The sequence below is a fragment of the Lonchura striata genome, chromosome 8, assembly GCF_050655825.1.
Source record: "Lonchura striata isolate lonStrDom1 chromosome 8, ASM5065582v1, whole genome shotgun sequence".
Lineage (NCBI taxonomy): Eukaryota > Metazoa > Chordata > Aves > Passeriformes > Estrildidae > Lonchura > Lonchura striata.
Genome location: NC_140710.1, coordinates 7,852,386 through 7,880,102, shown reverse-complemented (window position 1 = coordinate 7,880,102; position 27,717 = coordinate 7,852,386). Strand labels below are relative to the sequence as shown.

At 46.0% G+C, this 27,717-nt stretch overlaps 1 protein-coding gene across 3 annotated transcripts in view; it reads right to left on the bottom strand.

The window, feature by feature from the left end:
• Positions 1-6,025: 6,025 nt before the first annotated feature.
• The window catches only part of BEND5 (BEN domain containing 5), an 879,444-nt gene continuing 857,752 nt past the window's right edge, over positions 6,026-27,717 (bottom strand). For 2 of the 3 annotated variants that reach the window (XM_085585667.1, XM_085585666.1), the window contains exons 13-14: positions 17,832-17,928; positions 6,026-6,208 (exon numbers count right to left, since the gene is read on the bottom strand). In XM_085585667.1, the coding sequence (XP_085441793.1) occupies positions 6,085-6,208; positions 17,832-17,928 (221 nt within the window). In that variant the 3' untranslated portion in view covers positions 6,026-6,084. The remainder of the gene's footprint in view (positions 6,209-17,831; positions 17,929-27,717) is intronic. The other variant, XM_021529103.4, reaches the window with a different exon arrangement.

Sequence of the window (27,717 nt, the reverse complement as noted above, 5' to 3'; positions counted from 1 at the left end):
ATGAATTTGCCAGAAAACAACATCCCCACCAAGAGCCTGCTGTCTCCCTGCAGGGCTGTGCTCAGCCTTCAGACTTGCGAACACCAGCGAGCAGATTTAGTGCTCCTGGCAGCTCTGGAAGGGGCATCACACAGCAAGGATAATGCTCAGGGCCTGAAATAATCACACCTCTAGAAATTTATTAATCCAGCCTTAAAATGGGCCCTAAATTCGGTAGAAACATTCCTCATCAATTTTAGCAGTACATGCATGCAGCAACCCCAAAAATTCTTCGCCTTCACCTGGCACCAAAGGGAAAAGAGTACAAATCCTCAGCATTTGTTCAGGCTGCTCTGGCTGAAAGTATCAGGGGTAACAACCCTAAAAGTGCAAAATGAACACAGGGCTCCTTATACCCATGATAATTTTGTGTATGTAACAGGGAATAACAGTAGGATATTGACTCCCTTATGGCTGTGAGAAAGTCTTCATCCCCAATGGCATAACTTCCTCTAGTACTCTTTTCTTCCAAACACTAGCTGGTAATAAAACCTTTCTTCAGATACACAGGCTGTTGGTAGTGCAGTTTGAATTGGCTGGTTTCTGTTCCCATTGCTTCCAGGCAGTAAATTTCAAGCCTTACTGGAAAAGCAGCATTTTTATACTTCACAGATTTGCATTCTTTAAAATGTTTTTGAAAATAAACAACTTTTTTGATTAAAGACTTAATGAAAAATATCTGTTATATCCATGCCCATCAGTACTGATGCTGCCAGTCTCTCCTGTGTTCCTCCCACAGGAGGATTCAAAGCCCTCCAGATGCACTCAAAAGCATTTCATCCTTCCATGTGTGCTGCTCTGCCACGGAGAGGTGCATGAGACACGAAATAAATCACGTCCCCATACTGAGCAGCTGTGACAGCCCCTGACAGCCATGCTGCTGCAGTGCACCCCTGTCAGCTGCCCTTGGATCTCTGCTCAGAGCCACCAGATGGGGAGGAACATGAGTAATGAGAGGAGCTCCTCCAAGCCAGGCAGAACCACAGGAGAGGCGTTGGCCTGTCCTGAAATCCCCTCTCACTCCACGAACGCCCCGTCCACAGAGCACTCACCTCCAGAGATGGACGAGGCCATGGCTGCTCACTGCTGGTGAGGGTCACTGCTAGTGAGGGTCACTGCTGGTGAGGGTCACTCTGCTGGTGAGGGTCACTGCTGGTGAGGGTCACTCTCCTGATGAGGGTCACTCTCCTGATGAGGGTCACTCTGCTGGTGAGGGTCACTCTCCTGGTGGGAGTCACTCTGCTGGTGAGGGTCACTCTGCGGTGAGGGTCACTGCTGGTGAGAGCCACTCTGCTGGTGAGGGTCACTCTGCTGGTCTGGCTGTGCTGTCCATGCCTGCAGGTGAGGTGGCTGCAGTGGCAGGGCGATGTGGAGGCAGTGGCCAGGCTGTGCCCATCCTCCCCCTGAGGGTTCTGTGCACTGCCCCGGCCACAGCAGCTCCATCCTTGGAGCCCTGGGTTTGCAGGGAGCCCAGGAGCTTGCTCTTTGCTGCTAAACTGGTTATAGATCACTGAACACTGACACTAAAGCACAGGAAAAACCTCCATTAACTATGGCAAAGTGCTTTGAAATCTTTTTTCTGCACAAGGACAGAGAGACTTTAGGGGATGGAAACCAGCTCCCTTGCCAGCCATGCCAATTGTTTTCAGCAACCTCCAGTGGAAAAAGAAACAGAGTGAGCCCTGCTTATATATCATTGCCATCCAGCATCATTCTTCTGGCTGCTGAGGAACCTGGTTTAACTTATTTTTATGTGCAAAGAAAGAGATAGGTAGACACAAACACACACACAAATATATAGAGCACACACACATAGACACACGTAATCTAGAAGGCAAAGAGAGAATCTGTACCTGCATTTTCGATATCTTCCTGCACCAGGTAAGGAAAGCATCTTTTTCCTTTTAACCGGGTGCTGTACCTACATTGTTTCCTCACAGTCTATCTTTAGGTTGTAGCAGTTCACAAGGTTTTTTCAACAGATGTGTTATTCAATTACTTCAGGGCTTTTCCATTTGTAATATTGCGAAGCAATGATAGCCAGCAGACTTCACCTGTCTTTTAGAGATAGCCAGCCTGGTAATTTTAACTCTGCCCATTTTATCCACACCAGTAAATCTCATAACATGGTTATAGAGAGATTCCAATTTTTGTAGAACCTTCTCCTGGGAATTCCTGTATACAATATTGTCATAGTCTGTAATGGACATAACCTGTGATTGGATTAATGTTTCCCTAGTGAAGAAGTCAAAGCATTTCATGTTCCCATAACTGGTTTGCAGCTCTGCAGTAAAGGTCTTTGGTGTGGCAGAGAGAATAATTGCAAACTCAGCTCTAATCAGAATATATAATCCCCTCACAGCGAGGGTCTCATTCGGTGCAGTTAGACTGCCCGTGCAGGGGTTTGTAGTGGGATTTTCTTGTCAGGAGAGCTGAATGCATGGAAAACAAGTTAATTTCAGCATTTTAATATTTATCATCCCATCCTGTATGAAGGGAGGCAAATACATTGCTACAGTTCCAAGGGAGAGCCCTGCAGCTCCCCAGAGCAGAGAATTGAAGAAGCAGGCAGGGCTTTGCAATAGGCCACTGGTGTCCTCACAAGAAAAACCCTCCACTCATGTTCAGATAAACATGTGCCTTTATTTTTAAGAGCAAATACCATTCTGTCCAAATAAAAGCCTAGTTTTGGACCCATATTGGCTTCTGAGCCTGTCAGCATCCCTGGAGTCACTTTACCTTGATCCTGACACATGTGACTAATAAGGAATTACTGCTGGGAGTTCAACAGGCATTACTTACATCTGAGACACAGATATCTCCAGGAAGAAGAGGCATTAGGCAGGCCAGAAGTAGGTTCTGATGCAGGATCTGCCTGCTGAGGTGGAGGAGAACTTCAGCACTCACATGGGAGGAAAGGGAAATAGAGGCTGGGAACATTGTTTTGAGCTCCCATGCTAGTCTCCCCAAAATACTGGATGTGTAAACCCTCAGGCAAACTAGCAGAGACCCCTCAGTGAAAGAAAGGCTCAGGCTCCCGTGCCCAGATGGTCAGGGAGAGATTTGAAGACACAGTTTATTGGAGACCCCTGAAAGCAGCTGTGGGTCTCTGAGGAAAGCACCATGAAGTCAGCTCTGCCTATGGGGTTCAAGAGAGATGTGATTGGGATCTCAGCATGGAAGAAATGGGTACTGGCAACTGTGGCTTGGCCAGAAGGTGCCAGAGACAAACTGAAAGAGGAATGAAATGGGAGGCAAGAGCAAAGAGCTTGAACAAGACATCCTGTAATGAGGATGGGGAGGACGGGTTCCAGGACGGGCGTGCTGCCCAGCTGAAGAGCAAGGCAGATGCTCTTGGCAGATAACCTTATGTTTGGATGCTACAGCATTGCTAGGCAGGTGGGGAGGATGGGAAGGTTAGCACCATGGGACTTGACAAATGGGATGTCATCATTCCCCATATGGGTAACTGTCTCCAATCTATGCTTCCTGTGCCACTGAAAGGTTGGAATATCTCAGCAGAAAGGCAGCATCTCTGGCAGAGATGAGCAATGTAGTTTAGGTCCTAAGACCTACAGATTTCAGGCTGTGGGGCAGATACTTGTGCACAAGACAAGTAAGAAGTGATTTTCAAGAAAATCCAGTTATTAAATCTAAACTTAAAAGACTGACTTTTACAAGTCTGACAGAGGGAGCACAAGGGCTTCCCAGAGTCCAGCCATCTTGGTTTTGAAGCGATCTGGGAGCCTATGAGGAGGAAGAAATGGAAATGAAACAACACACTCATTCCACAGCTGCTTTTATCACTTTATTCATATTTCTAGAGCAGTCTTTTTAGCAACTAAGCAAATATTGAAACTCTCATTATATATATATATATATGTATGTATATATAGAAACATCCAAAAATAAATAAAGAGGAATTCTCCAAGTGTTTTTGCAATGAACATGGGAAAGAACATTTTAACTCTAGTAAACCAACTTTGAAAGTCTTCCACTAAAACCCTATAAAACCCAATGATAGTCATAAATTAGCACTAGATTAATTCAAAGGAGAACTTATCCCTCCCACTTACCTTCTAATCCATATCTCCAAGAGGTCATTTTAATTATCACACTGTCACTGCTATTCATTACTTTGCTTTTGGAGACAGAGAGCCAGCACTGTGCCTTTTGGATACCTTGGAATTCATCATGTGAAGGCATTTTATTCTCCCCAAAAATGTACACAGTTTAACCCGCTCACCTTGAAATACTGATGGTAGCAGGTTTGCTTGGTGTTTTAAATCATTTTCCTTACAGTGGGATACCTCCTTCTTGCTTTCAAGTGAGTTCCTCTTGTCAGAGAGCAACTAAGGAAAGCCCAGCTAATGGCTGGCTAATGCACAAGTGCATTCAGCTCAAGTTTTGGCAGGTCCTGAGTAGCTTGTCCTTCTTCAGAGGCATGCAGAACCAAGCTTTTGTCCTTATTCATATCTGCTGACTCCTTCTAGCTTCAGTAATACAAACTGGATGGAAACTATGTGCCAGTGGCTCCCAGGAGGTCCACTGGGATGTGGGACCCAGCTCAGCCTGACTCTGTTCCTAGATGATGGCATTCCTGTCCTGGGAAAGAGGAGAGGGACAACCAACACATTTCTTCTACTAGAGAACAGTGTCTGGGGTTAGTACTTCTTCAGGGCCACCCCACACCAAGAGCAGCTCATTCAGTCATGTTTCACTCATCTCTTTTTGCCCTCAGTCTCATTCATCCTTTCCCTCTCTTTCCTGCTGGGTCTTGGCACCTTCTCTCCCTCAAGCCACCATTCCAGCCCAGCTCCTGGCAGAAGGCTGAAGAGAAGCTGCTTCTGATGGGTTGAGAAGAAGCACTTCTAAGTGCATTCTCCCTTTCCACCCCCTAGGAGATGTTCAGGCTTCACTCTGGGACATCCTCTTTTTGTCTCCAGATTGAGAATGAAGGTTGGATGTTTCAGAGTGTCACACATTGCAGGAGGCAAGGCTGCCTAGTGACAGTGGCTTTGGGCAGAGATTTTGTATGCTTTCCATGCAATGGGGAGGTGCTGAGGTTTTACTTTGGGTTTCTTACACTACACTGTTTTTTCACGCCCTTCAGCACTACTCCTCACTCACACTGCCTCGGTCATACATCTGTTGGCAAGTCTGGTCTTTCTAGACCCCAAGCAGTTTTTGATGGAGGACCATTGTCCCTGCCTGTTGGACAGGTGTTGCAGCAAGTTTCAAGCCTGCAGCCCAACAGTCCCATTTCTCATATGACCCCTCTCCTCAAATGATCTTATAGAAGAGCAAAAAACCCAGCCATGCAGTGGATGATAAACTGCACACTGAGGAGCACCTGCCTGGCTCCCAGGAGCTATTTATCAGGCTCTCCTAATGCAAGCTAACAGGACTAGCACATGCAGTAGGCATAAGGGCTTCTGAGCCTGACACTAAAAGGGGAGACATCACACGGTGCAGTAGAGGAGCCAGGACTCCCTCATTAGCTCATTGTATGGATTACCCCTTTAAAGAGAGAGAAGGGGACTGGTGGAGGAAGGAGAGGCTTTCTCATTTTAACAAATAGCTTTTCAGACACCACAAATGATTTCTGCAAATTTATCAGTTCACTCTTTTTTCTCTCCCAAATAGGAAAAAAAAAAAAAAAAAAAAAAAGAAAGCCTTGAAATTGATTCACCATCTATAAATAAAAAAGAATCAATAGTAAAATTTCTAGCTAATTTCCCTCTCCCTCTTTGCTCCTTGGACTATTTGTTATCTTAGAAATATTTGTCTGGGGAAAAAAAAAAAAGAGAAACATCATCGATTCCTGAGTGCGACGTGTTCCTCCGCTTTGTCCTACAGCTCTCCTCTCCTCTCCTCTCCTCTCCTCTCCTCTCCTCTCCTCTCCTCTCCTCTCCTCTCCTCTCCTCTCCTCTCCTCTCCTCTCCTCTCCTCTCCTCTCCTCTCCTCTCCTCTCCTCTCCTCTCCTCTCCTCTCCTCTCCTCTCCTCTCCTCTCCTCTCCTCTCCTCTCCTCTCCTCTCCTCTCCTCAGCGTGTGGAAAGGGACGAGTCCTTCAGATGCGCCTGGCTCCTCTTCTCGGCTTTGCCCCCAGCGTGGCTGCTCCCTGGGCCCCGCTGGGCAGCGCCTTTAGAGAGTGGCACGTTGTCCTTCCTGCCAAAGGAAGAGAGAGAGGACGGGGCTGTCACCACTCACTGCTCCAGCAGCAGGTAATTGTCTGTGGGTGTGCTCTGAGGAGACGCCTGTGCGACGTCTCGCAGCGAAGTGCATCTGTAAGGAAGGCTTTGGCAGCTTGAGACAAATTAGAGGTGGTTAAAGACCAGCTGGTCCCATCCCTCTCTGGCCAGAGCAAGGTTAGTCCTTCCAGGAGGTTTCAAGGGCTTTGAGCTAGCTCTGAGCTCTCCAAGAGAAGGGTCCCGTTGCTTCTCTTTGGGTGAAGCACTTCCCACTGTTTTCTCCTCCTGAGGTCCCTTCATTACTGCTTATGAACAGCCCTCCTCTCATCATTAATATTTCCTTCTGGGGCACACACCATTCACAGGATGGCTGGTTCACATCTGCTCACAGCTGGATTGCCCCCACTGTTCACAGCTGGGTCAGAGTCTTTGGGGGCAGCGCATGATGCCAGCACTTCCAGTATCCAGACCAGTGCCTTCAGAGGACCCCCAAAGATTTGACACTGCTATTTCACTGTGCCCATAACTCCAATTTTTTAACTCCAATTATCTAACTCCAATTATCTAGCCAAATCTCATGCCAAATTTCAGTTGTCAGTATAGTTTGGAGTTTCCAGTGCCCCTTTCAGGCTGCAGCCCCAGCAGAACGGTGGGGGTTTTATAACTGGCCTCCAAAGGAGCAGGGTTGTGATAAATACAAAGTGCTTTTTGCAGTGATGCCCCAGGAGTTCACAGGGTAAGAACTGAGCTTTTCACAACCCAGCAGCACAGAACCAACTCCCCAGCTTCCCACAGCTTATCTGGTGGAAAGGTTTGCTTTCTAACACTTCAGTTCCTGATAAGGAACTGAGTAAGTCTCATTACTTGTTTCCCAGAAAAAAACACTCTGTGTATGTGTTTACAGTGTGCATGATGAATTTTTGCTACTTTAAGGAAAAGTAAATCTCTATTATCAGTTAATTCTGTAACATTTCTGTTCTATTTACTTACAGAGCCTTTTTGCTTGCAAGTTGCAATTAAAATCTTCCATCTTACAGCCCACCACTCTCACTGCCCTCCTCCCTCCAGGTCCTGACACATTGATCACAGCAAGATGAGCACAAGTGACCAGTCAGCCTCAGCCCTGGTCTGTGTGTCTGGGCAGAGCCAGGCCTGGGGAAAAAGGGTCACAACTCACCCCATTGTGTCCAGAGGCCTTGCTTGATGAGAGGCTGAATTGCAGAGGGTGTGGGTCCTGCAGCACCATCCCTCTTTCAGGGAGGCTCAGCCCTGTCCCAGAGCAGGGATCTTCCCTTCACAGCCCCTGCCAGCACTGGTGGCTTTCAGTGGCACTGAAAAGCTGTGTCCGAGACAAACACCAGGACCAGGAGCTAGAGGAACCATTTTAACTGCCCTATAAGCCTGCCTGTGGAATTCCAGTGGAGAGTGGGGTCCCTCCACACCCACCCCACAGCAGCACCATCTCTGAGCAGCCATCACCATCCCCTGCAGATACATGTCCAGACAGCTTCTCCTTTGTACAAGCAGCAGAACCCAACTATCCATTCCCATCCCAAGGAAGGCAGTCAAACTGTGCTGTCAGTGTTGCTCACACCAGCCAAGGGGCTCCAGTGACTCTTTAGGGTGCTCCCTCAGGCAGCTCTTGGCACCCTCAGCCATGCTGTGCCATCTTTGTTCATTTTCCCCCATTTGTTGTGGCAGGACACAAATGAGGAGGTCCTCTCTTTGTGCCTGATGTGCTTTTTGAGCTCTCTTTAGTCTGCTCCCTCTGAGGTCAGTTATTTGTATTCCCCACAGCAGCTGCTGGCCCTGGGCAGGCTGGTGCTGCTGCTGTACCAAACCCTACTGAGAGTCAAACACTGGGAGGGAGAGGAGCTCTGTCACACATCCATGTCACACATCCATGTCACGGGTCAGGATGAAGTGACCTGCCAAACACCATACAGCAGGCCTGGAAAGAACTGAAAAGAGCTGATGGACCACAGTTTTCTTGATCCCTGCACCCTAACTCACCCCAAAGAATTGGGCCCCTCTGTAGTGACACAGAGAAACCTGCCTTCCTCACCACACAAATGTGTTTGTCAGTACCTCTGCTTTTATTTGCAGAGGGATGTTTTAATATATGTTTAAAAAAATTGTAATAATATAGTTGCTGATGGGACCTAGGGCTTTGAGGGCTTTACCTCCACCAGCCCTCCCCTCCCCACTGTCACAGCTGCCACCAGTTCAGCATTTACTGCATCTCTACAGTTCAATCACCAACCTAAGGCATAGTGGTATTTTGAAGGGATAAACATTGAGACAAAAATAAATAAATGAGGACCCTGAGAGGGAGACCTGAAAGGCACAATGAAGTGAGAACAATCAGTTTCTCTGGTTCTGTGTCTAATTACATTGACATGTTCCTAGACAACACTGGAGACCCAAACACAGCAGCAGCTGTGAACCAAATGGAGACTCATGAAAAACATCAGAAAGCCAACCAGGCAGCCCATCCCTTGCCCTGGGGCTGCATCAGCACTGCCCATGTCACTGCTGACAGCCTTCCTGCCCGCTCCCAGGGTGGGCAGGCAGGGCTCAGCTCCTGGTCCATGCAGACCCCATTTCTCTGCACCCACTCCAGTCACTCAGCAGCACTGCTGAGTGTCATTCCCGTGCTCCCCTATGCGAGGGAAGGAAACAATATAATGCAAAATATGGAAAGAGGAAAAAAATGGGGTTTAAACTTCCTTTTTCCTGATGTAGTTAACACAGAAAAAGGAAATCCTGTCATGCCAACAGCACTTACAGGTGAGATTTTTAGACACTGGCTTTTTTCAGCCATCCACTGAATTGAAGCATCATGAGAATCGACCACTCGGTTCACATCAGGTACTTGTACAAAGTGGTTTTTTTGGACATACAGCCAATTGACAGTCACAATCAAACCAGAGCTCTGCTACATGTTCATTGCACAGACAACAGTTAATCGTGCAGCCATGCAAACTGCTTTGCAAATTGAAATCTCAGAGGCATAGCAATTACAATACCAAATTTATACCACATCTCTCACTCAACTAATTGTACATCCAAAAAATCACCACTTGAATAATCTGAATACATTCACCTTTACAGCTAAAAAAGCCTTGGCTACATGCTTGATCTCAACACAATTTTGAGTTACAGAACCCCATGGGAAAAAAACTGCCAACCTCTGATTTCAACAGGAAAATTGCTTCTATCTAAATACAGCAGATGCATAATTCACACTGAGGTCTAAGAGCTTGGTGTTCCCAGCAAAACTCCTTCTACTCTGCAAAACTGGGGACGTTGGTATTGCTGCCTGCAGCTCTCCCAGCCCATCTACAGGACAAGCCCTAGATACACCTGCTCTGAACGTAGAGTTCACATCCAAAATTACAGTACCTGGATTTCTAATTGTTACCAAATCTCAAAGGCCTTAAAATGAATTAGCAGACTTACAAACTGGGCCGATGTTTTGGATGTGTTGAGGTTTACAGGGCCACTATTGGAGGCACATTTGTGCTGCTGTGGTATTTTGAGCTCTTTCACACACACATTTCTTGACTTTTGTTTCCACCTTGTGAAGCAAGGTGAGGTGGGGAGATTTGAACTAGTGACTTTGCAGCTGGTGTATTAAAGAAAGTCAAAATAGAACAGAATTGGTGTTTAAATTGCAAAGGGAGGTAAAAATAAAGTTATCTAAGACATGAGTGGGATCAAAAATGAGTCATCAAGGCTGGAAAATGGGTAACCTCTGATCCCTGAAACTAAGAAATCTTGCTGCTGTTGTGTTGCTGCTGATCTAATTTTTACACTTTCCTCTCCATACAGAGGAGACACGTTTCCATTGCGTCCATCGCAGCTAAACAATCAATGCCTGATCAGTCCCAATGCTTCACTCTCAGGGATGCACAATTAACTAGCTCCATGTTGGACACTGCAAGGGGAGCACAGCATTTTCTGGGAATGCCTGACAAGTTTCAATCGTAAAGAACACAAACCAAATGACCCAGCAGATAACGACAGCCAGTGTCCTGACAGTTAGATTATGTGCATGCTCCAAAGCAAGGCCAATCAGAAGCAATAAAAACAAATTTGAAATGTTAGAGCAAAGGTCAGAAATCCTCAGCCATTACCACAGACTTGATTTTTCTTTTTCTCAAGCGGTCATCAGCACCTATTTCCATGAAGTGAGCATGTAGTCATGTTTGCCAGGTGCCCACCCATCCATTACAGCACACTGCGACCTCTGGGCCATACAAACCCCACTGAAGTGGTGTGTGGAGAATCCCAGCACTACCTGGAAATCTCATCAGGTCCATATCCTATGGCTCTGTCCTTCTGAGTGCAGGGGCTGCCCCATACTGCTGATAGAGAAGGCAGATGTTGGAGGGTGTGCTTGTCTCTCACTCCACCACAGAAGGGATCCTGCTACTTGCCATCCCTCCCTCACTTCCTGGCCTCAGCTCAGCCCAGCAAGACACACCTGCTTTATCCAGGAGGCAGTGCCCAGAGGCAGGAGTAATTAGAATATAGCTGGAGCCACGCTATCACATAAGCAAAGAAGCCACAATTACAGGCAACTCAACGTGGCTCACACGCAGCCACCCCTGTGTACCTCTGCTGCCCCTGGAGCTGGAAGCTGCAGAGAGCACAGGAATGGGTTTGGTCTCGGCTCCTGGCCTCCCATTTCCTAAGGAGCAGTAGGACAACAATGGACTGCACTCACCTGATGAGATGTAGCAGGAAATGGCAGTCTCTTGAGCTTGTTCAAGTTACCAGTGTGATATTGGGATTAACATGCTGTGTACATCAGACATTATCCACATCAACCCACCCTTCACATAGGTCCCTGTCTCTGCTTTCAGAGCAGGGAAATCCCAGGCCAGGGTGATGCATGAGGTAACACAAACGCTGTAAATCTGCTTATTGAGCCCTGGCTTTCTCAGAGCAATGAGACCAGGGAAGGAGAAGAAAAGCAGGTGGGTACTTGCAGGCATACCTTTGTGAGGATGCCTGTGAGAGCTAATCTAAATACATTTAGGGTTTAAATGCAAAGCTGATTAGTGAAACCACAGCAAGTTCTTATGTGATATGCTCCTTCAGAGTTAAAGTAGCCATAATTCAATTTATTCATTTAGCTCATTTCCAAAAAGAAAATTAAAGTGTAGTAAATTAAATTAAAACAGCTGACAGCACCTTCATTTTGAAAGGGATTGTTGATGTCGACCCAGACTACTTCTTACAGTAATGCAGATTATTTTTCCCTGCAAGGCCCCCTGTCAGGCACACCAGCTCCCCATTCTGAAGTATTTTTACACTCCCTCTCTTCAGGGAGCTTCCAAGAGCAGGACCAAGCTGGACATGTATTGGGGTGTTTGCATCTGCTTTAGTGTGCACGTGCTTAAATCCAGGGTAAAATCCCTGCAGCTGGCAGCCTTGTTCCCAAGTGTTTGAGAAGCTAATTGTTGTAATGAGGAATTTTGGTGAAGCCTCTGCTGGGAGCTGGCCAAGCACTGCACATCTCTAAACTCTGTAAATGAATCTTTTTCACTGAACCCATGCAAATGTCACTGTTCAAAACCTGGAAGGTGTTCTTTAGTGACAGCTACAAGTATCAAGAGCTGCATAGAACGTGCAGATGTGTGTGGGAGCAAGCTGACAGATTATAATTACCAATAAAGAAGGGGGGAAACCCCCCCAAAATTATTTTTTTAGGCAAAACATATAATTCACCTTTAAACCTTAGTAGTGCTCCCATTGCTAATACAATTTGCAGACCTGGAAATCAAATTGAAGCTGTTCTATTTTGCTGCCCTCATTCCATTTCCTCCCTCCTCTGCAAATTGTAAGAGGTTTTGCTGACCTTTCATTCATTTGGTCTAGAACATTTTTTCTGTTTATTACACTCTGCTCCCTCTTAGCCACTGAAAATTGTGGGAGAAAAGACAACAAGACAATAATTTAAGTTTGGGACAAGTGACTGGAGATGGAAGCAGAGACTCTTGGGAATAAAGCAGGGAGGTGGCTTCACTCCCAGCTCTCATGTCAGTCATGGCCAGGTCAAAGAAAGCACAACCAGATGTAGGTGAAACCTCAAAAATCTTGAGCTTGAAAATGCAGAGAGGAGTTTTTCTGAAACACAGATAGATGTGAACTCAGGAGAACATTCCAGACCCAGTGGGGCAGAAGGACCTGCACTCAGCACATGCCAGAGAGCAGCACAGCCCTGGGATGGCATCAGAGCCTGTCAGCCCACACCACCTCTGGGCACAGCTGTTTAGTGTTGAGTTGGGGCTCAAAATGAGCTGTCCTTTGGCCAGACTGTGCTCACACACAAAGCCTTTCCCCATCCCCAGCCAGCAGTGCCCATGGCCTCTGAGGATGGTGGGACAGTCCTGAGGGCATATCCAACCTGTTGGAGATGCAGCTGTGCTCTCATACATCATCATTAGAGCTGCAAAGTCAAGCAGCAAAAGGAGGAATTTCCAGAATAAAGGCTGTCAGAGCAATTTTAATTCAACCTCCTGGCAGATATGCCTTCTGATGGGGTCTTTAATTACCTCATCACAGTCTACTTTTTCTTCAACAAGGCTGCTGCTTTATTCAGGGCACGACGGACAGATGGCAATTAATGAAGGGCCAGTCAATATTTTGTTCTGTCCTTTTTTCATTCAGTGTGTGGCCCCAGGCATTATTTGCCACATGCCATCAAATCCCTGTTCCTAGAATTATTCATCTTCTCCTGGGCTTTTCTCTCATCAGCACAGCAATTGTGAGATACCCACATAGGAAGGAATTTCTTTTCCAGCACTTCTGTGAGCAGAGCACCTGGGTTTTACTTACAGGAAAATATGGGGCAGACATGAGCTGCAGAATGCTCCACCAGCAAGGCCCAGGTGTGTTGCCCTGATTATTACAAGTGTTAAGTTTTCTTTTATAGCTCTTTTGAAAGTTTTAAAGTTCTCATAAAACTTCTTTAGCCTTCTAACAATGTTTACATATTTAAAATTCAGAGTTCCCACACAATTTAATGTATAAATAGAATAGTTTACATATTTCTCTGTATATAGAAAGAAATAATTGATTGATCTGTAGACCGGTGTAGTTAGAGAAGTAGTAATTCCATCCTCCAATCCACAGTCACCTTTAGAATTCTATAAATACCAGATGTTTAAATAAAACTAAGTATTTTTCTCTTTTGAACTTACAAAGCTTCTGTGTACTCATTTTGTGTTCAATAATAACACAGGTGAGATTTCTCAGGATACCCATACTGTCCCTGTTCAAAGCCTATCTTCCCTAACCTCTGCCAGAGCTGTTTAAACACTCAGGACATCTAGAATTTGAAATTCAGTCTCTCCAGAATATGAGTAACACTAGATATGGTGGCTCTCAGAGTGAAAATGTCACGGTCTAAAGAGGGAAGATCTCCTCTGCTGATGCTGTGCTGGAGCAGGGCTCTGTCACAGCCAGGGAGCCAGAGTGAAAGAACAGAGAAATGCTGATATGGGCAAAGGGATGAGCTTCAGGCAGTGCAAGCTGACTGGCATTTGTGATTTTTTCATCAAAAGTTCTGCTTTTCACCTTAGTCATTTTCTGTAACAGTTGTACTCTGCTGTCTCTTAGTCTCTTACAAATTTTTCACCTTTTACCAATCTCCTTTCAGGGGAGGACATTCCACACTTTTAACCCAAGAAATCTTAACCTTTCCTCTGGCACAAGTGAGAGGTGAGAGGAGGACAGAGACCCTGTAAGAGGAAGAGCTCCCTGTGCCAGTGGCAGCATCAAAGGGAGCCCCACTCAAATGGTTTCCAGGGCATGCATGGGAGTGGAACTCTGGTCACTGAACAGCTTAGAAAAGGAACAAGAGGAGTGGAAGGGCATGGACCTTCACTGCTGTCCAACAGCCCCTTTCTGCACTGCTCTCTCCTGCTCTGTGCCCACTTAACCCACCCTTAGAGAGCTGCCTTGGTGTCCAGGACAGGCTCTCTGAGCCTCTCTGAAGCACAGCTGAAGTGGCAGTGCTCTCTTCAGGCAGCTTCTGCAGGCAGCACACAGCTCTCTCTTGCCCTGCTAGAAATTCATGGGCCTGCTGGCTTGTCACTCCAAAGAGCATCCAGCATTTTCAGCAAGGCTTTTAATTCATTAGCTCACAGAGGAAAATATTCTAACCTTCTTGCCCTCCTCAGCTGAGTCATTGATGCTTTCCTCCCCTGCTGCAGACACATCACCTTCAGGAAAATAATTACTTAGCATGCAGATAACAGCAGACTTTGTGAACTGGTGTTTGTTTGGGATCACAGGGTCTCCCTGCCACAAGGACTGCAGGACACACTGGGGTTACTGCTTCCAACCTGACCTTCCTTTACAGGCTGTGGGAAACTCCGTGGTCTCTGGGCTCACTCCCAGGGGAACTGGGGGGATGCTGGAGTAAGCTCAGCCAGAGGGAAGGGGCTGAAGGGTTCTGGGAGGAGCTGGATGAGTTGTGCTGGGCTCCATCACTGGAAGAGGGCACCCAGAAAAGCTGTGGATTCCCCATCCCTAGAAATGTTCAAGGCCAAGTTGGATTGGGCTTGGAGTAACCTGGTCTAGTGGGAGGTCCACCATCTAAGGGATGGAACTGGATGATTAAAGTCCCTTCCAACCCAGATCAATCTGTGATTCTGTGGTATGTGGATCTACAGATTGCATTTGGGCTCCTGTAGGCAAGAACAAGTGGAATTTAACCCCAGGTCCAGCCAACCAGTTGCATTCACTTACAGGCACATAATGACACAAAATTATAAAATAATAACACAGATACAGTTATTTCTTGTGGCCCTTGAAATAAGCTGCATTTTTTTGTGGCCCCACCTCCAGCCTCAATCTTGTTCTGTAACCAGAGCTGTGGCATCAGTTGTTGACTCTTACTCAGGTGATCCTGATTCCATTCCCACTGAGCTGCCCGCATTGCCTCTGCTGTAGGATGGCTGTTCTCTGACAGCCTGACTGCATGGACAAAGCTCTTGTAAAGGTGCCTGAATTTGGGTACCAGTCCTGTGTCTGACCCTCAGGTCCACCTCTCCCTTTATGTGTCTCTATTTCCTTCTCCAAACCACGGTGATTCCAACACAAACATTTCCTTCCTCATGGTCAGAGCGCTCTGGAAGTGTTGCAGGTTGTTGCTATTTCCAGGCCTGTCATTCTAACACATTTTGGCTGCACTAATTTCCTCAAACAGAAATTGTTCTGCCTGTCCTAGTCTGGGACAAAGCAGGCAATTAGCTGTCCCTTACACGTTTATTAACTCTGCAGCTTTCTTTCAATGGCTTTGTGAAATCCAGTAATGTTTAAATATATTTTCATAAACTGTGGGCACAACATGTCCTGTTTCCACTAATAACCGTGCCATATAATTAGTCCTGATTACACAGATATTTAGTATCATTTTACATATTCCAGTCCTTTCCTAGTGGCACTGCCTAGCCAAGGCATATTTAAAGCTACAGCCATCTCCCTTCTGTTTCCCAGCAGTTTGCAACAGTTCCTTTTAGAGAGGATTGCAGATAACACAGAAGCTTCAAAGAACAATTTCATTTTACGGGTGTACATTTTAGGTATATATATATATATATATATATATAAAGGCTCTGATCAAATGCCAGGTGACAAGGCCCAGGATACAAATAGAAGGCATTAGGCATTTATCATTTATCTACTTACAGGGAAAATCTTGTATTTGAAATCCATCAAGAAATTAACAACATGAATCTTTAAAAATCTATTCCTTAAACATCTGTTGGCTTAAGGCTGAACATTGACCGTATTTAGGATTTTACTGTGAGGTAGCACCCCCCAAACAAAGGATCCCTCACTGCATTAGGCTCTGGTGGGGGGACAAGAAGAATTTGCTCTGTGCAACCTGATTAGAGATGTGTATCTTTCCCTGCTGGCGTGGCTGTCTCTATAGAGATGGACATGGATATTTGATGAGATTAAAATGCTTCAGTTACCACTGTCAGTGGTTCTTTAATTTAAAATGAAGAAAGCAAACAACCATTCCTTTTGATGAGGTAACTGGATGATGCTATGGAAAAGCACTTTGCTGTCAGGTGGTAATTAGGTTCAGTAATAGTTGTGGGTTTTTAGCCTTGGAGGCTGTGGCCCCTGGGAGTCTGAGAGAAATGATACATTCAATTTCCGGAGGAGAGGAAGCTGCTGGATGCTGTTCTCTGCTAACCCTGCAGGTCTCTGCAGATAAGAGCATTCAGAACTGCAGTGCTGACAATCCTCCTTGAGCCAGCCTAAACTGTGGTGTCAAGATCACAAGCAGAAAAGGGAGATGGGCTCAAAGCAAGCCCAACACAGGCAGCCTGGCTCTGACCACATATGTAAGGAACTGCCAGAATGGCTGCAATGAGAGGATTTTTAAAGGCTGCAGAAGGAACTCCAGCAATTGCAGTCTGGGCTGGGCTGATATTTGTAACATCCATCTTACACATCACTAGAAAATCTTCACTAGGAAAGTGTTCCTTCGCAAACAAGGAACATTCCCACAGCTACTCTTTTAAGGGAGGAAAAAAGCAGGAAAATCTCAAGGCTCAGCTGCCTCCCTTGCCAATTTGGAATTGCCTTTTCCATTGCAAAGTATAAACTATATATATTGGTTATACTGTTAAGAGTTAAAACCCAAATGAAACATTCCAATTGGTCTGAATTCATTTAATTGAAGTTTTTCAGCTTGGAGGCATTATTGCTGTTTTCTCAAAACACAGGCAAATACTGAATATGACATTTTCCATGAAACAGGTGCTCAGGTTCCTGCTGTGCTCCCCTCTTCATGTTATTACACAGCTCTTCCAGCTCAAGGAATGCTGGTTCTCCATAAACAGCCCAGTGGTATCTCCCCTGCTCCTTACACAAGCTAAGGGACACTGAGAGGATGCACTTGGACACACCAGAGAAGGAGCAGCAGTGCTGCAGGGAGCCAAGCTTGGGCATTTCATGCCTTTGTGCCTTGCTCACCAGTGCCTGACTTCACATCCCACTCCCTGGGACTAACTTTCCACTTCTAGGACTAACACCCACTGAGCAGCTTGTGAAACTGGAGTAAGGGCTCAGAGTAAGAGGGAATCCCTGGGCAAAGTGTCCAGCTGGGCTGGCAGAAGGAACCTGCCACTGGCTGCCAGCACTGCAGCACCTCCAAGGGGGTGGAGAACGCTGCCTCAGCACTGGCTTGCCAGTAACTTCCTGAAGCACTGACAAAGTTTTCACTTCCAGAATTAAAACTTTGCCAAATAACAGCGGGTCTGATTCACACTCAGGAGATAAATGAAGGGTAAGTCCATTAAAGATACTGGTGTGAGATTGGTGTACAGCAGACAGAATTCAGCAAAGATACCGATATCTCCAAAATCCTCTGAATATTTTTTCAGACATAAACCAGGTATCTTTCCTGATCATAAATGCTTTATTTCCAAATGGGATTTCAATAAAATAAGCACAGTTAGACTAGCACTTGTTATAAAGCCATAATGCAGCAGCACTAAAGTTTAGTCATGAAAGGTATAAAAAAGCAGCCCAGCTAAAGCAAGAGAAATTGCTTTCTGACCTACCGAATTTTAGGAGTAGGTGCTAGTGGTCCCTCCACCAAGGAGTTCAGCCTGTAGTAATCCAAGAATGTCCTGGCCACATTTCTTCCAAGCTTCATATCTGTGAGTTTTTAATTAAGGAACATTTTATTAATCATTAAAAGTAATAATAATAATAATAATAATAATAAAGAGCAGAGTCTAAAGGTAAGTCATTGCTATTTAATGCAAGAGCAAGTTTTACATCAACCATCCCACAGAGCTCAGGCTTCAGGCAAAAATTACTTACGCAGGCAGCTAAGGTGGGGGTCATCTTGTTTGCTTCTTGTTTCCACAGGCAGATGCTGCAGAAAGACACAGGAGGAAACAATCCCCCTTTCTCCCCATGCCTGGCTGCAGATCCCTGTGGTTCTCATGAAATAATACACTAGACAAAAGGGGCCCTCCAATTTCCACATTCAGGGAGAATAATTACCTTTAAATGCTTGGATGCAGGCAGTATTTCTGTATCCAGGATACAAGGTCAGCTGTACCATGGTGTGAACCTGCCATGGACCAGTGTACTGAAGGCTGGCATTAATGCTGAAGCCCTCCACACCTTTAGCTCTGACCCCCAGAGTGTCGTGGGAGAATTCACTGTTCTTTCCCTGTGTTGTATTCAGGACCTGAAATGGTGATTTTAGCACTGACCTGGAAGGACAGTAGGTTACTTTAACAAGTTCAGCAGTAATTCTGATGTGTCTTCTCACTAGTTATGATTTCTCCTTCAGCTGACCCCTAAACCCAGCATTAGGCACATCACAGCTGCCCTGGAGACCCCAGGGGCACAGGAGCCAGACCTTCCTGAAGACTCAGCTGCTTACAAAGAAGCTGAATAACCTGTGGATTTTATTGAAAAACATCCCAGACAACACATCCATGGAGTCAACCTGCTGCTCATGTGAAAAGTCAGCATTAAATCTGCCTGTTACAGAGCACAGCTCCTCACCATCCACAGAGTGATGTCCAGCTGGGAGATATCCACTGGAGTCCATTATCCACAGCTGTGTTGTGGGGGCTGAAGGCTCCTTTATTTGCCTATTTTGAACTGATGCCTACCCAGGCTGCAATAACCACAGGGTGCTCCAGGGCACTGCCCCAGAGTCAGGGCTGCTGCAGCAGTTGAGGTGGGTACAGAACGGAGTCTGAAGGGATCTCTGCATCCAACACCCAGCAGTCAAGGAAGATAAACCATTGCTGGGTTGTTTTGTGTGCATGTATGCATGCTCTGCTGTATCAGTAGTTATCTGCTGATGTTTCCATTAGAGGAAAATTCCAGAAGTGCAGCATCCCAGGGGCTTCCAGCAGTGCCACTGAAGACTCTGGCTTCTAAATGAAGCTTTTATTACCCGCCCACTTACATTAGGCACATCAAAACAAGTGAGCATGAGACATCAGGTTCACGCAGCACTGTGAGATCTCTTTATCGTTTATTTATTTATTTATAAGGAAGGTCAAACTGATGTGACAGCCTTTACTTCTGCAAAAATCCAGCCACCAGCTCTGCTAGTGCTGCAGTCAGATCTGAGGATGACTCCTGACACTGCTTTGCTCTCCAACAATCTTGTCCTGCTTTTCCAGCTCCCACTGCTGTGTCTGGGGATGGTTCCATGGATCTGTCCCTCCTGAGGGTCTATCCTGACACACTCGTGATCCTAAAAGCACGTGTGCTGCAGGCACCTCTGTTCTCCTGGCCAGCAGCAGGGCAGAGCCAGAGCAGCTGGTGCTCGCAGCTGTTGTCTGCATGGACAGAGAGAGGCAGCTCTGTGGATCAGCCCAGGCTGTGTGGATCAGCACCAGCTGTTCCCCAGCTGTGGCAGTGCCCAGCGAGCTCCCCTTGCAGCCTTCCAGCACTGTTGCACAGCCTTGCATGCAGGGAGGCTCAGAAAGTTAGAGACAGCCTAAACTTTAGCAATTTGAGGGAGGGCAGTGCTGCTCTGAAAGTGTTTTGTGATTGTTTCTGGAATTTGGGGATGGCTGGGGGTAGTTTGGTTGCTGCGGATGTGGACTCAAAGCGGTGGCGAAGGTTACGAGTTCAGAGTAGTCTGAGGAAGCGAGGAAGAAGGGGAGAGGGCTGTCAGACACTTAAGAGATTGAGAAGACTAACATGGCTTGATCTTGTAGTTTCTTTCATTTACTCGTCACTTTAAAGACATAAAGTGGTAATTGGACTCAGTAAAGTCTCTAGGACATTTTGTCAGTGGCAATCTCAGAAAGCTCCTCTGCCAGAAGTGGCCCTGCTGCCCTTTTCTTTGTCTCTCTGCATTGCTTTTGTTTGCACGGTGGGAAGAACCTGACCTGCTGTCCTGGGAGAGGAAACCCATGGCTGGCAGTGGGGACAGCCCAGGAATTGGCTCCACAAGCTCCTGTCTTACCACCCTGCCTTAACCCCGACCTGCAGGAATCCAGTTCCACTGCTGAGCTCAGGTCTTAGGAACAGCTTTCTGAAGCTAAGGACAGCTAGCCACTGGAATAACCTGCCTTAGCACATTGGGAAATCTCCAGACTAGAGGTCTTCAAGAGCAGGCTAAGCCTATGGCAGACATGAATGGCTTAGGCATAACTGGTGCTGCATGAAATTTGGGTAAGGAAACATAAAAGGGCCTCTCAGGCCACTTCACCCCATTTTCTTACAGTTCTGAACATATTTCACAACCCACATAGAGACCTGTTTGCTAAGATTGCTAAGAAAGGTAAGGGCATTTTGCAGAGCATGGACACAGATGGAGAGCATGAAGAAACTGGAAATGCAGTGCCACATGCATCAACTGAAAAGTCACAAAATGGGAATAACTTGCAGTCAGCAACGATGAAGAGACTCAAACCAGCATGGGATAAAAAATGTGCATGTTCTAGTCTCTCAAGCCATCCTGCCCCTCTGCTCTGCCTGTCACTTCTGCAAGGGATGAGTGGTTTCTGTCATGGAAATCAGGCACCTGATACATAAAACCAGGGGCAGGGCGTCGCTCTCTCCCTGTGACTGTCCAGCCTGGGCAAGAGCTGGCGTGACTCCCGCAGCAAGCACCAGCAGCACGTGTGTGCAGAGCCGGTAGAGGAAAACAAATTAAAGCAATAACATTTGCATTTATCTCTGGTGCACGGAAGGGTCAGACTCCACTTTGGCTTATAGTGTATCCTGAGCACGTAAACAACAGCTACTGCAACCCAAACCCACTTCTACTGGGTGGTTTGGTCAGTTGGTTGTTTTTTAACCAGCTTCCTTGCTGCAATCACACGTGCTGTGTGCCCACAGGCACTCCTTTCCTAGCCTGAATTGCACTTGACAGAAGGCCATTTCCCAGCTATTCCCATCATGGGAGCTCAGCTCTTTGACAAGGCAGTCAAAATGTATTTGGGAGAGTCATGTTGGAAACAGCTGGGTGTGTCCTCACTGTCCTCACCTTCACTAGCATCTGCACCTCCCTCTCATCTCTCCTCCTCCTCCACAGACTCATTCCTCCATGCTCCATATTTCTACTTGGAAGTGGAAACCAGTGTCCCTCCTGCAAACGCCCTTCTCACAGCATTCACTCTGTGCATGGCATCAGCAGATTTGGGGAGATTTCAGGACAGTCTGTTTATGCACAGCTCTGCCAAATTTCACAGATGTTCGGAGGTTCAAGAATCGTGCTGTGCTCTCTGCAAAATCCTGCACATTTATGATCCCTACCATGCCCCACAGCCCAAAGCTTCCAGCCCTGGTAAGAAAGGAGGACAGAGGAGTGGGGACTCACCAGCCATTACTAGTTTTCAGCTGACACGATTCATTGAGCCTATTGTGAACAGTCTGCTTAAGCTCCAGCCTCTGGAAGCGCAGAGAGAGCATTGCTCTGTCTGTGCATGGAGGCAATAAAAATCTCAATTTGGAAACCAGTTAGCAGTACAAGTCATTAGGGGAGGTACTAAATGTTGCTGCTTTAATAGCTCACTGATCCTTTAATAATGTCACTGCTGCAGAGCATGGTGGCACCATTCGCTCGCTTTTGTTTTGCTTTTTGAAATTCAGGGTCATTCCACTTTCAAGTGAGTGGATTATCTCTCTTTCCTCCTTCTGCCAGACACTGCAAACTGCTTTAAATAATTAGAAAAAAGGATGGCTCCTTCAAATTCACCATCTCATTTTCATAAGGTCCAGTGTCATTGCTTTGGAACAGGAAGAGAAACTGTGATGGTGGTAAGGATTTGACAAGGGCAAAACAGTTAGCAGCCCCCACTCATCTTTGATAAGTCCTGTGGGGTCTCTGCCAAGCAGATTGGATCTCTGGTTTTATGTCTCATCTAGAGGACGGCACCTCCATCAATTTGAAACACTGCACTGGGTTATTAGCTTATGGAATTCATCCAAGTTTAATCCTAAGTAGGATTTGAAATGTGACCATTCAGTCCAGAGGCACCACTGACCAGACCCACGCAAGTCTTTTGTTTCAGACAAACAGCTTTAAGTTATGCTAAAGACAGAGAGGAAGAAAAAAAATGGAAAGGGAGAAAGAGGGTAAAGAAAATGAGAACAAAGAGAAAAATGAATCTTTTTAAAAGCTCAAATTAAAAACCAGAAGAAGCTCTTTGATACAACTGAATTTTACAGCAAATCTCAGTCCACCACAACAACGATCCTGTTATTTATGAAAAGAGGGTTATTTTGTTTGGGAGAGTCCCAGATGACTGTGGTCAGTGAGCATACTGTCAGCTTCATACAATCTCAAGAGAAATATGGATGAGGTTTTCTCATCTGTTTATAACAGCTTCCATCAATGGATCAAACCCCTTCCTGACTCGAACAAGATCTCTAATGGAAAATGGCATTACAGGGCTTTAAACCACCATGTTATATCATGCCAAGGCTGATCAGAGCTAGTCTTCTATTTTAGCAGAGCTGTTTTCACCAGATACTATCCTATTTTGTTTCACAGTGCTGACACTGCTCTCTGATAAACAGATGCTGCCCCAGTCTCATCTCATGGGGGCCCACTCCAAGCAAAGTGTGACTGGGGCAAAATAGAGACTTGGTGGTGAAGGAGGGTGGGGAGAGGGGCTGTTCCAAGGCTTTTCATGAGCATTTAACATGGTGCAATCTGGGTGCTGATGATGCATCCTTCCCTGGGACTCACTCCAGGGAAAAAATGTCCCCAGTGCCTAGCACGGCTGGTTACATATTTCAAAATCTTCATCAAAGGAGGAAGCTTCTAAAATGGGAGTGTGGGGAGGAGAATGAGCTTTCCACAGCTCCAGTGTAAGAACCAGGCTCATGTGGGAATTACTGGGGGCACCCTCTCATGGTGCTCGGCAGGTCAAACTCGAAATGCAGCCAGACCATCCAGCCTTAAAATCTATAAAAACCCTGAACTGCCAACCTGGAAATAGTGAAGGGACTTTCCCCAAGGACAGCATTTTCATTCCCAACAGCCCCAGCTCCTGATCCTAGATGGAGCTTCTGGAAGCAAAAGGTAACAGCAATGACGAGCCTTCATTTTTATTCTTCTTGTGCGTTATCAAGGAAGGAACCAGGCGGAAAGATCCCTGCCCGACTATTTCAGGCTTTCAGGCCCTTTTCCTGAAATGCTTGATTGTGGTGGAAGAAATTACAAAGATGGGAGTTGTGTGCTCTTCTCCCTGAGTAATCAGAGGCCTGTAATTTTCTCTCCTGCTCTGAAAGAGGAGATTGGAGAACAGGTATCTTGGAGAGATATCTGCCGGAGGGACTGTGCTCAAGGACCACACTGTGTTTCCCATGAACTCATTTCAATATCAGCCATGGCTTTTATCCTCCTGAACTGAACTGAGACAGGCAGATCCCACCTAACACCTGGGCATGAGGAACAGACATGGTGGAGGTGCTGCACAGGAGCCAGTGGCTGGACAGAACCAAGGGCTCCTGGGCCTGCTGGGTGCTGCATCAAGGGGCAGCAGAGGCTGGAGGGGAGCAGAGTGTGGGGGAGCACCAGTGTGCCCCAGCTCTGCAGCTTGTGAGATGGGCACCTGTGAAGGAGATGCCCAACTGAACCCATTCTGCTGCTGATGGAAACCTGCCTGTGACACGGAGCTGCAGAGTGGCTGCACACGAGTGGCCATGAGAAGGGAGCACCTGACTCAGCAAAGATTTGAGACACACAGACAGGTATAGGAAATCCAGGATGTCCAAAAAAGCACAGAAACAGTGAGGGCTGAGATGTCTCAGACACCACCAAAGTTACACTGGGAACACCACAGGGCCACAGCCCATTTCACCTGTGAATCCACGTGCATTTCCCAGACCTGTGAGTATGATTCCACAGGGACTCCTCTGGCTGCTGCTCCCTTGTCCTCACACCATCTTCACATTTCTCCATGCAGGTGACATTTTGTCCCTCTACACCAGCGGGAGATGGAAGTGGGCCCTCCTGTAAGTGTTAATCTGGCCTAAACTATAAAATGACCAAAGAAAATAGTTTATTCAATATCTTGGTATTGCTGACTCCTGATGAGGTTTTCTGAGGGAGAGAGGTCAGAGCCAAGCTCACAGCTGAAAAAGAAAAAACCCTGAAAGAATTAATTTCAGCATCAGTAAATTTTAATTCATTAAAATATTGCATCAGCATCGCTTCATAAATTGGTATACTGTTAAAATTATGCATTTAAAACCTGATTGTAACAGCTTCTATCAAACTGTCCCAAAATTAATTTGGGCCTGAATTTACTGATCTCACATTAATGTCTGCTGGATCTTTAATAAGAGTAGCAGGAAAACATAGGATTTTGTGATTTTAACATTTCTGATCTTTGCTATTGTTTAATTCTGGTTACTTGCCAGCTCTGGGAAGGAACCCTTGTGGATTAGCTGACCTCAGCTCTTTACACAGTCAATGAAAATTACAGAGCTGATTCTCTCTGCTGTACTGAGAATGGATGAGGACAAGGGAAGAAATTTCCAAGTGAAAATCCAACCTTCTTCTATTGCTGATGAATGTTCTCAAATGCACAGGGGAAAACAGCATGAAAAGCAAAGCCTTAACAGTTGTTTTCAGCTTGGATGGAAATGCAAGAACAATACAATACTCTCCAATTGTAATTAACCCCCCCGCAAAATACACTGGAAAGTCATAAGCTGAACTCTTTGGGGATCCTCTCAGTCCCTCACATCTCAACTCAGAAACATGACAATCCCTGTTGTTCCAGGTCTGGAAGTTCCCATTAGACATTCCACCCACCGCTTTGGGCATAACATTTACTGCCACCCAAACAAAATCAGTTTCAAGATAAATGGTACGAAGAGTGTTTCGACACACCAAAGTGTGGATAAACCATTTCTCATCTCTAAATTGCTGGAAGCTCATGAGTTGTATAAATCACAACCAGGCATCAGTAATCTTTTGTGTGCTGCATTTTCCCTCTTCAGCTGCAGCTTCCACTGTCAGACAGGGCATAGTCAATAGCTTTGACAAGAGCAATCCTACAAAGAAGAAATTAATAAATGAGATTGAGTAGGAAATACGAGGAACTAAGAAACATGAGCGTTCCATTGTGATGAAAGCCTGCATGTAGCTGGGTTTAAAGTTTTTGAGTAAAGATAAAGAGAACTGAAGAATGCTGGTAGTGATTGCAGGATTCACTGGGATTTTAGGAAATCTACCTTCCCTGCCTGGGATGCCACAGGTTCTGCAGTGTCCAAGTGGAACTGTTTGCACTTGGGAGCACTGGCATCTGCTCTAAAGTGTCTGGGCAGATGTAGATGACCTCCTGAAACCTACCTGAGGTCACCCAGCTGAAAAGGACTCAGTCCAGTGGCTGTTGGATGGTCTAAGTCAAGGTGCTTGCTCAGAGACCCATTGGATTTATCCTGCTTTTAGTCAGTGTTTGTTAAGTGAAAACAAGGCACCACCTGCATTGATAGTGGGCTAAATGCAGGGAAGGGACCACTTGTCCTCAGGAATTGGCTTAGCTCCTCTCTCAATCCGTCCTGCAAGGAGAAAGGACCATGGTCTCAGAGGCTGTACCTTTAAAAACACTTTCAGTCTCCAAGTAATAGTCATGCTTCAGTGTGTTCAGCATTTCAGCTGAGCTCAGTACAAAGTGCAGTGATTTAAAGCTGTGAGATCAGGCGGGATTCAGCAAATTCAGAATTATTTATTTCTTTAGAGCAGAAAGTCTGGCTACAGATTATTTACTGCAAATGGGTCTGTTTAGGGGAGGGGAGAAAGGCAAGAGGGTAGAGAAGGGGCGAGTTGATTGATTGAAATTTTTTCAATTAAAACAAGCAGTTTTTAAAAAAGATTTAATGTTTTATTGAAAACTGTGAAATAATTCAAGAGTCTGGAGCTCTGCTAAGTGCAGATCATAGAGGTGAGGATGAGGGGGAGAAGAAATTAAAATTTTATTCTGTGGAAGAAGGGAAGGAAGAAAAAAAAAGGGGGTGGGGGGAGAAAAAATATCATTATCTTTGTTTCTTTGTCTACGTTAATGTATTACTCTCCCTCAGTTATCTCCAGTACCTGCAAGTATTGATTCAGAATAAGGCACTGCTGGGCAGGCTGCAGGCAGCCCAGAGCTCTGCTGGGAGTGGCACAAAGCAGATCCAGGGACTGGCTGTGCACTGGGAACTATCCTGGCCAAAGCAGAGCCAGGGCTCCTGCCCCCTGTGCAAGGACCTGGCTGGGCTGGGGGGATAGAGAGGCTCCAGAGCAAGGGGTGGGCAATGCTGAAGGGCTTTTGGGGTTGTGGTGGAAGGAAGGGGCATCAGGCCATGAATGCCAAGACCTCATTTCTGCCTTCACTGCTCCCTCAGACTGAAGGTCCCATCCCACACTTAGGTTATCTTCAGAGCTCTCCTGCATCAGTTGGACAGCCCTCTCCATAGGTGGTCACTCCAGAGAGGTGGTGCTGGAAGGTAAGAAGAGCATTAGAGCTGGTAGTTCTCTACTACTGGTAGGTAGAGAAACTAATGACATTTTTGTCGTTGTAGGGAAGTAGTAAAATATTACTATAATCTCCACCACTGCTAAATTAATTGCCTCTTTGCTAATATAATTCCCATTCCCAGATAAATTTAGCTTTTTCTAAACCCTTTGATTTTTCCTTTGTGTTTTACATTCAAGCTGGAATGGAGTGATAAGGCACTATGCATATATATATATATATGTATATATTTAATCTACACACACACAAATACAGTTATATATAGTCCCTGCCACAAATAAGACTCCTCTGACTGCTGTCATGAAACCCTTGCTAAAACACTCAAGCTGGGTTGTTTTCCAACACAGATCCCCTGGGGAAGGGCTGCTGGCAGCAGCAGGGCTGTGTCCACAGAAGGATGCTGGAAAGGTCTGCAGCTCACCCCTTCTCATCTGTCTGACTCTTCCTCATGTTTCTCTGATGGGAATAAGCCATTGCCAAACTTCAGATCCACCATCTCCTGTCATTGTCGCAACAACCAGCTTTCCTGGTACAGCTGGCAGGGTCTTGCTGTACAGTCAGCATAGGAGTGGACCTTGAATTTTAAAAGAAGCATCTCAGAGGAAGTTCTTGTGAGGGAATTGAGCATTGACTGGTGGGCCAGATTTATAGGCACTGCCATCCTTGGTGAAATGGGGCTTCATAGCAACATGCTTGTGACCATAACTTAATCAGCAGCCTCTGCTTAAATTATTTTATGTGACTCTTCTCCTATTAAACCTATCCTATTTTGCTGTTGGCACAGTCTCACTCTCTGCTTGTGTTGCCTATCTCTATTTACATATTATTAACAAGAAATAATTCAAGGAGTACTGTTTGCCTCTATTCACAAGTTCCAGCATCATGCTGGAGGAGTGTCACTGATCCCCAGCTCAGGTGACACAGCAGCTCCTCCCTCTCAGAGCCACACCTGGCTCTGGTGTTCACATGGAATCACTGGGGA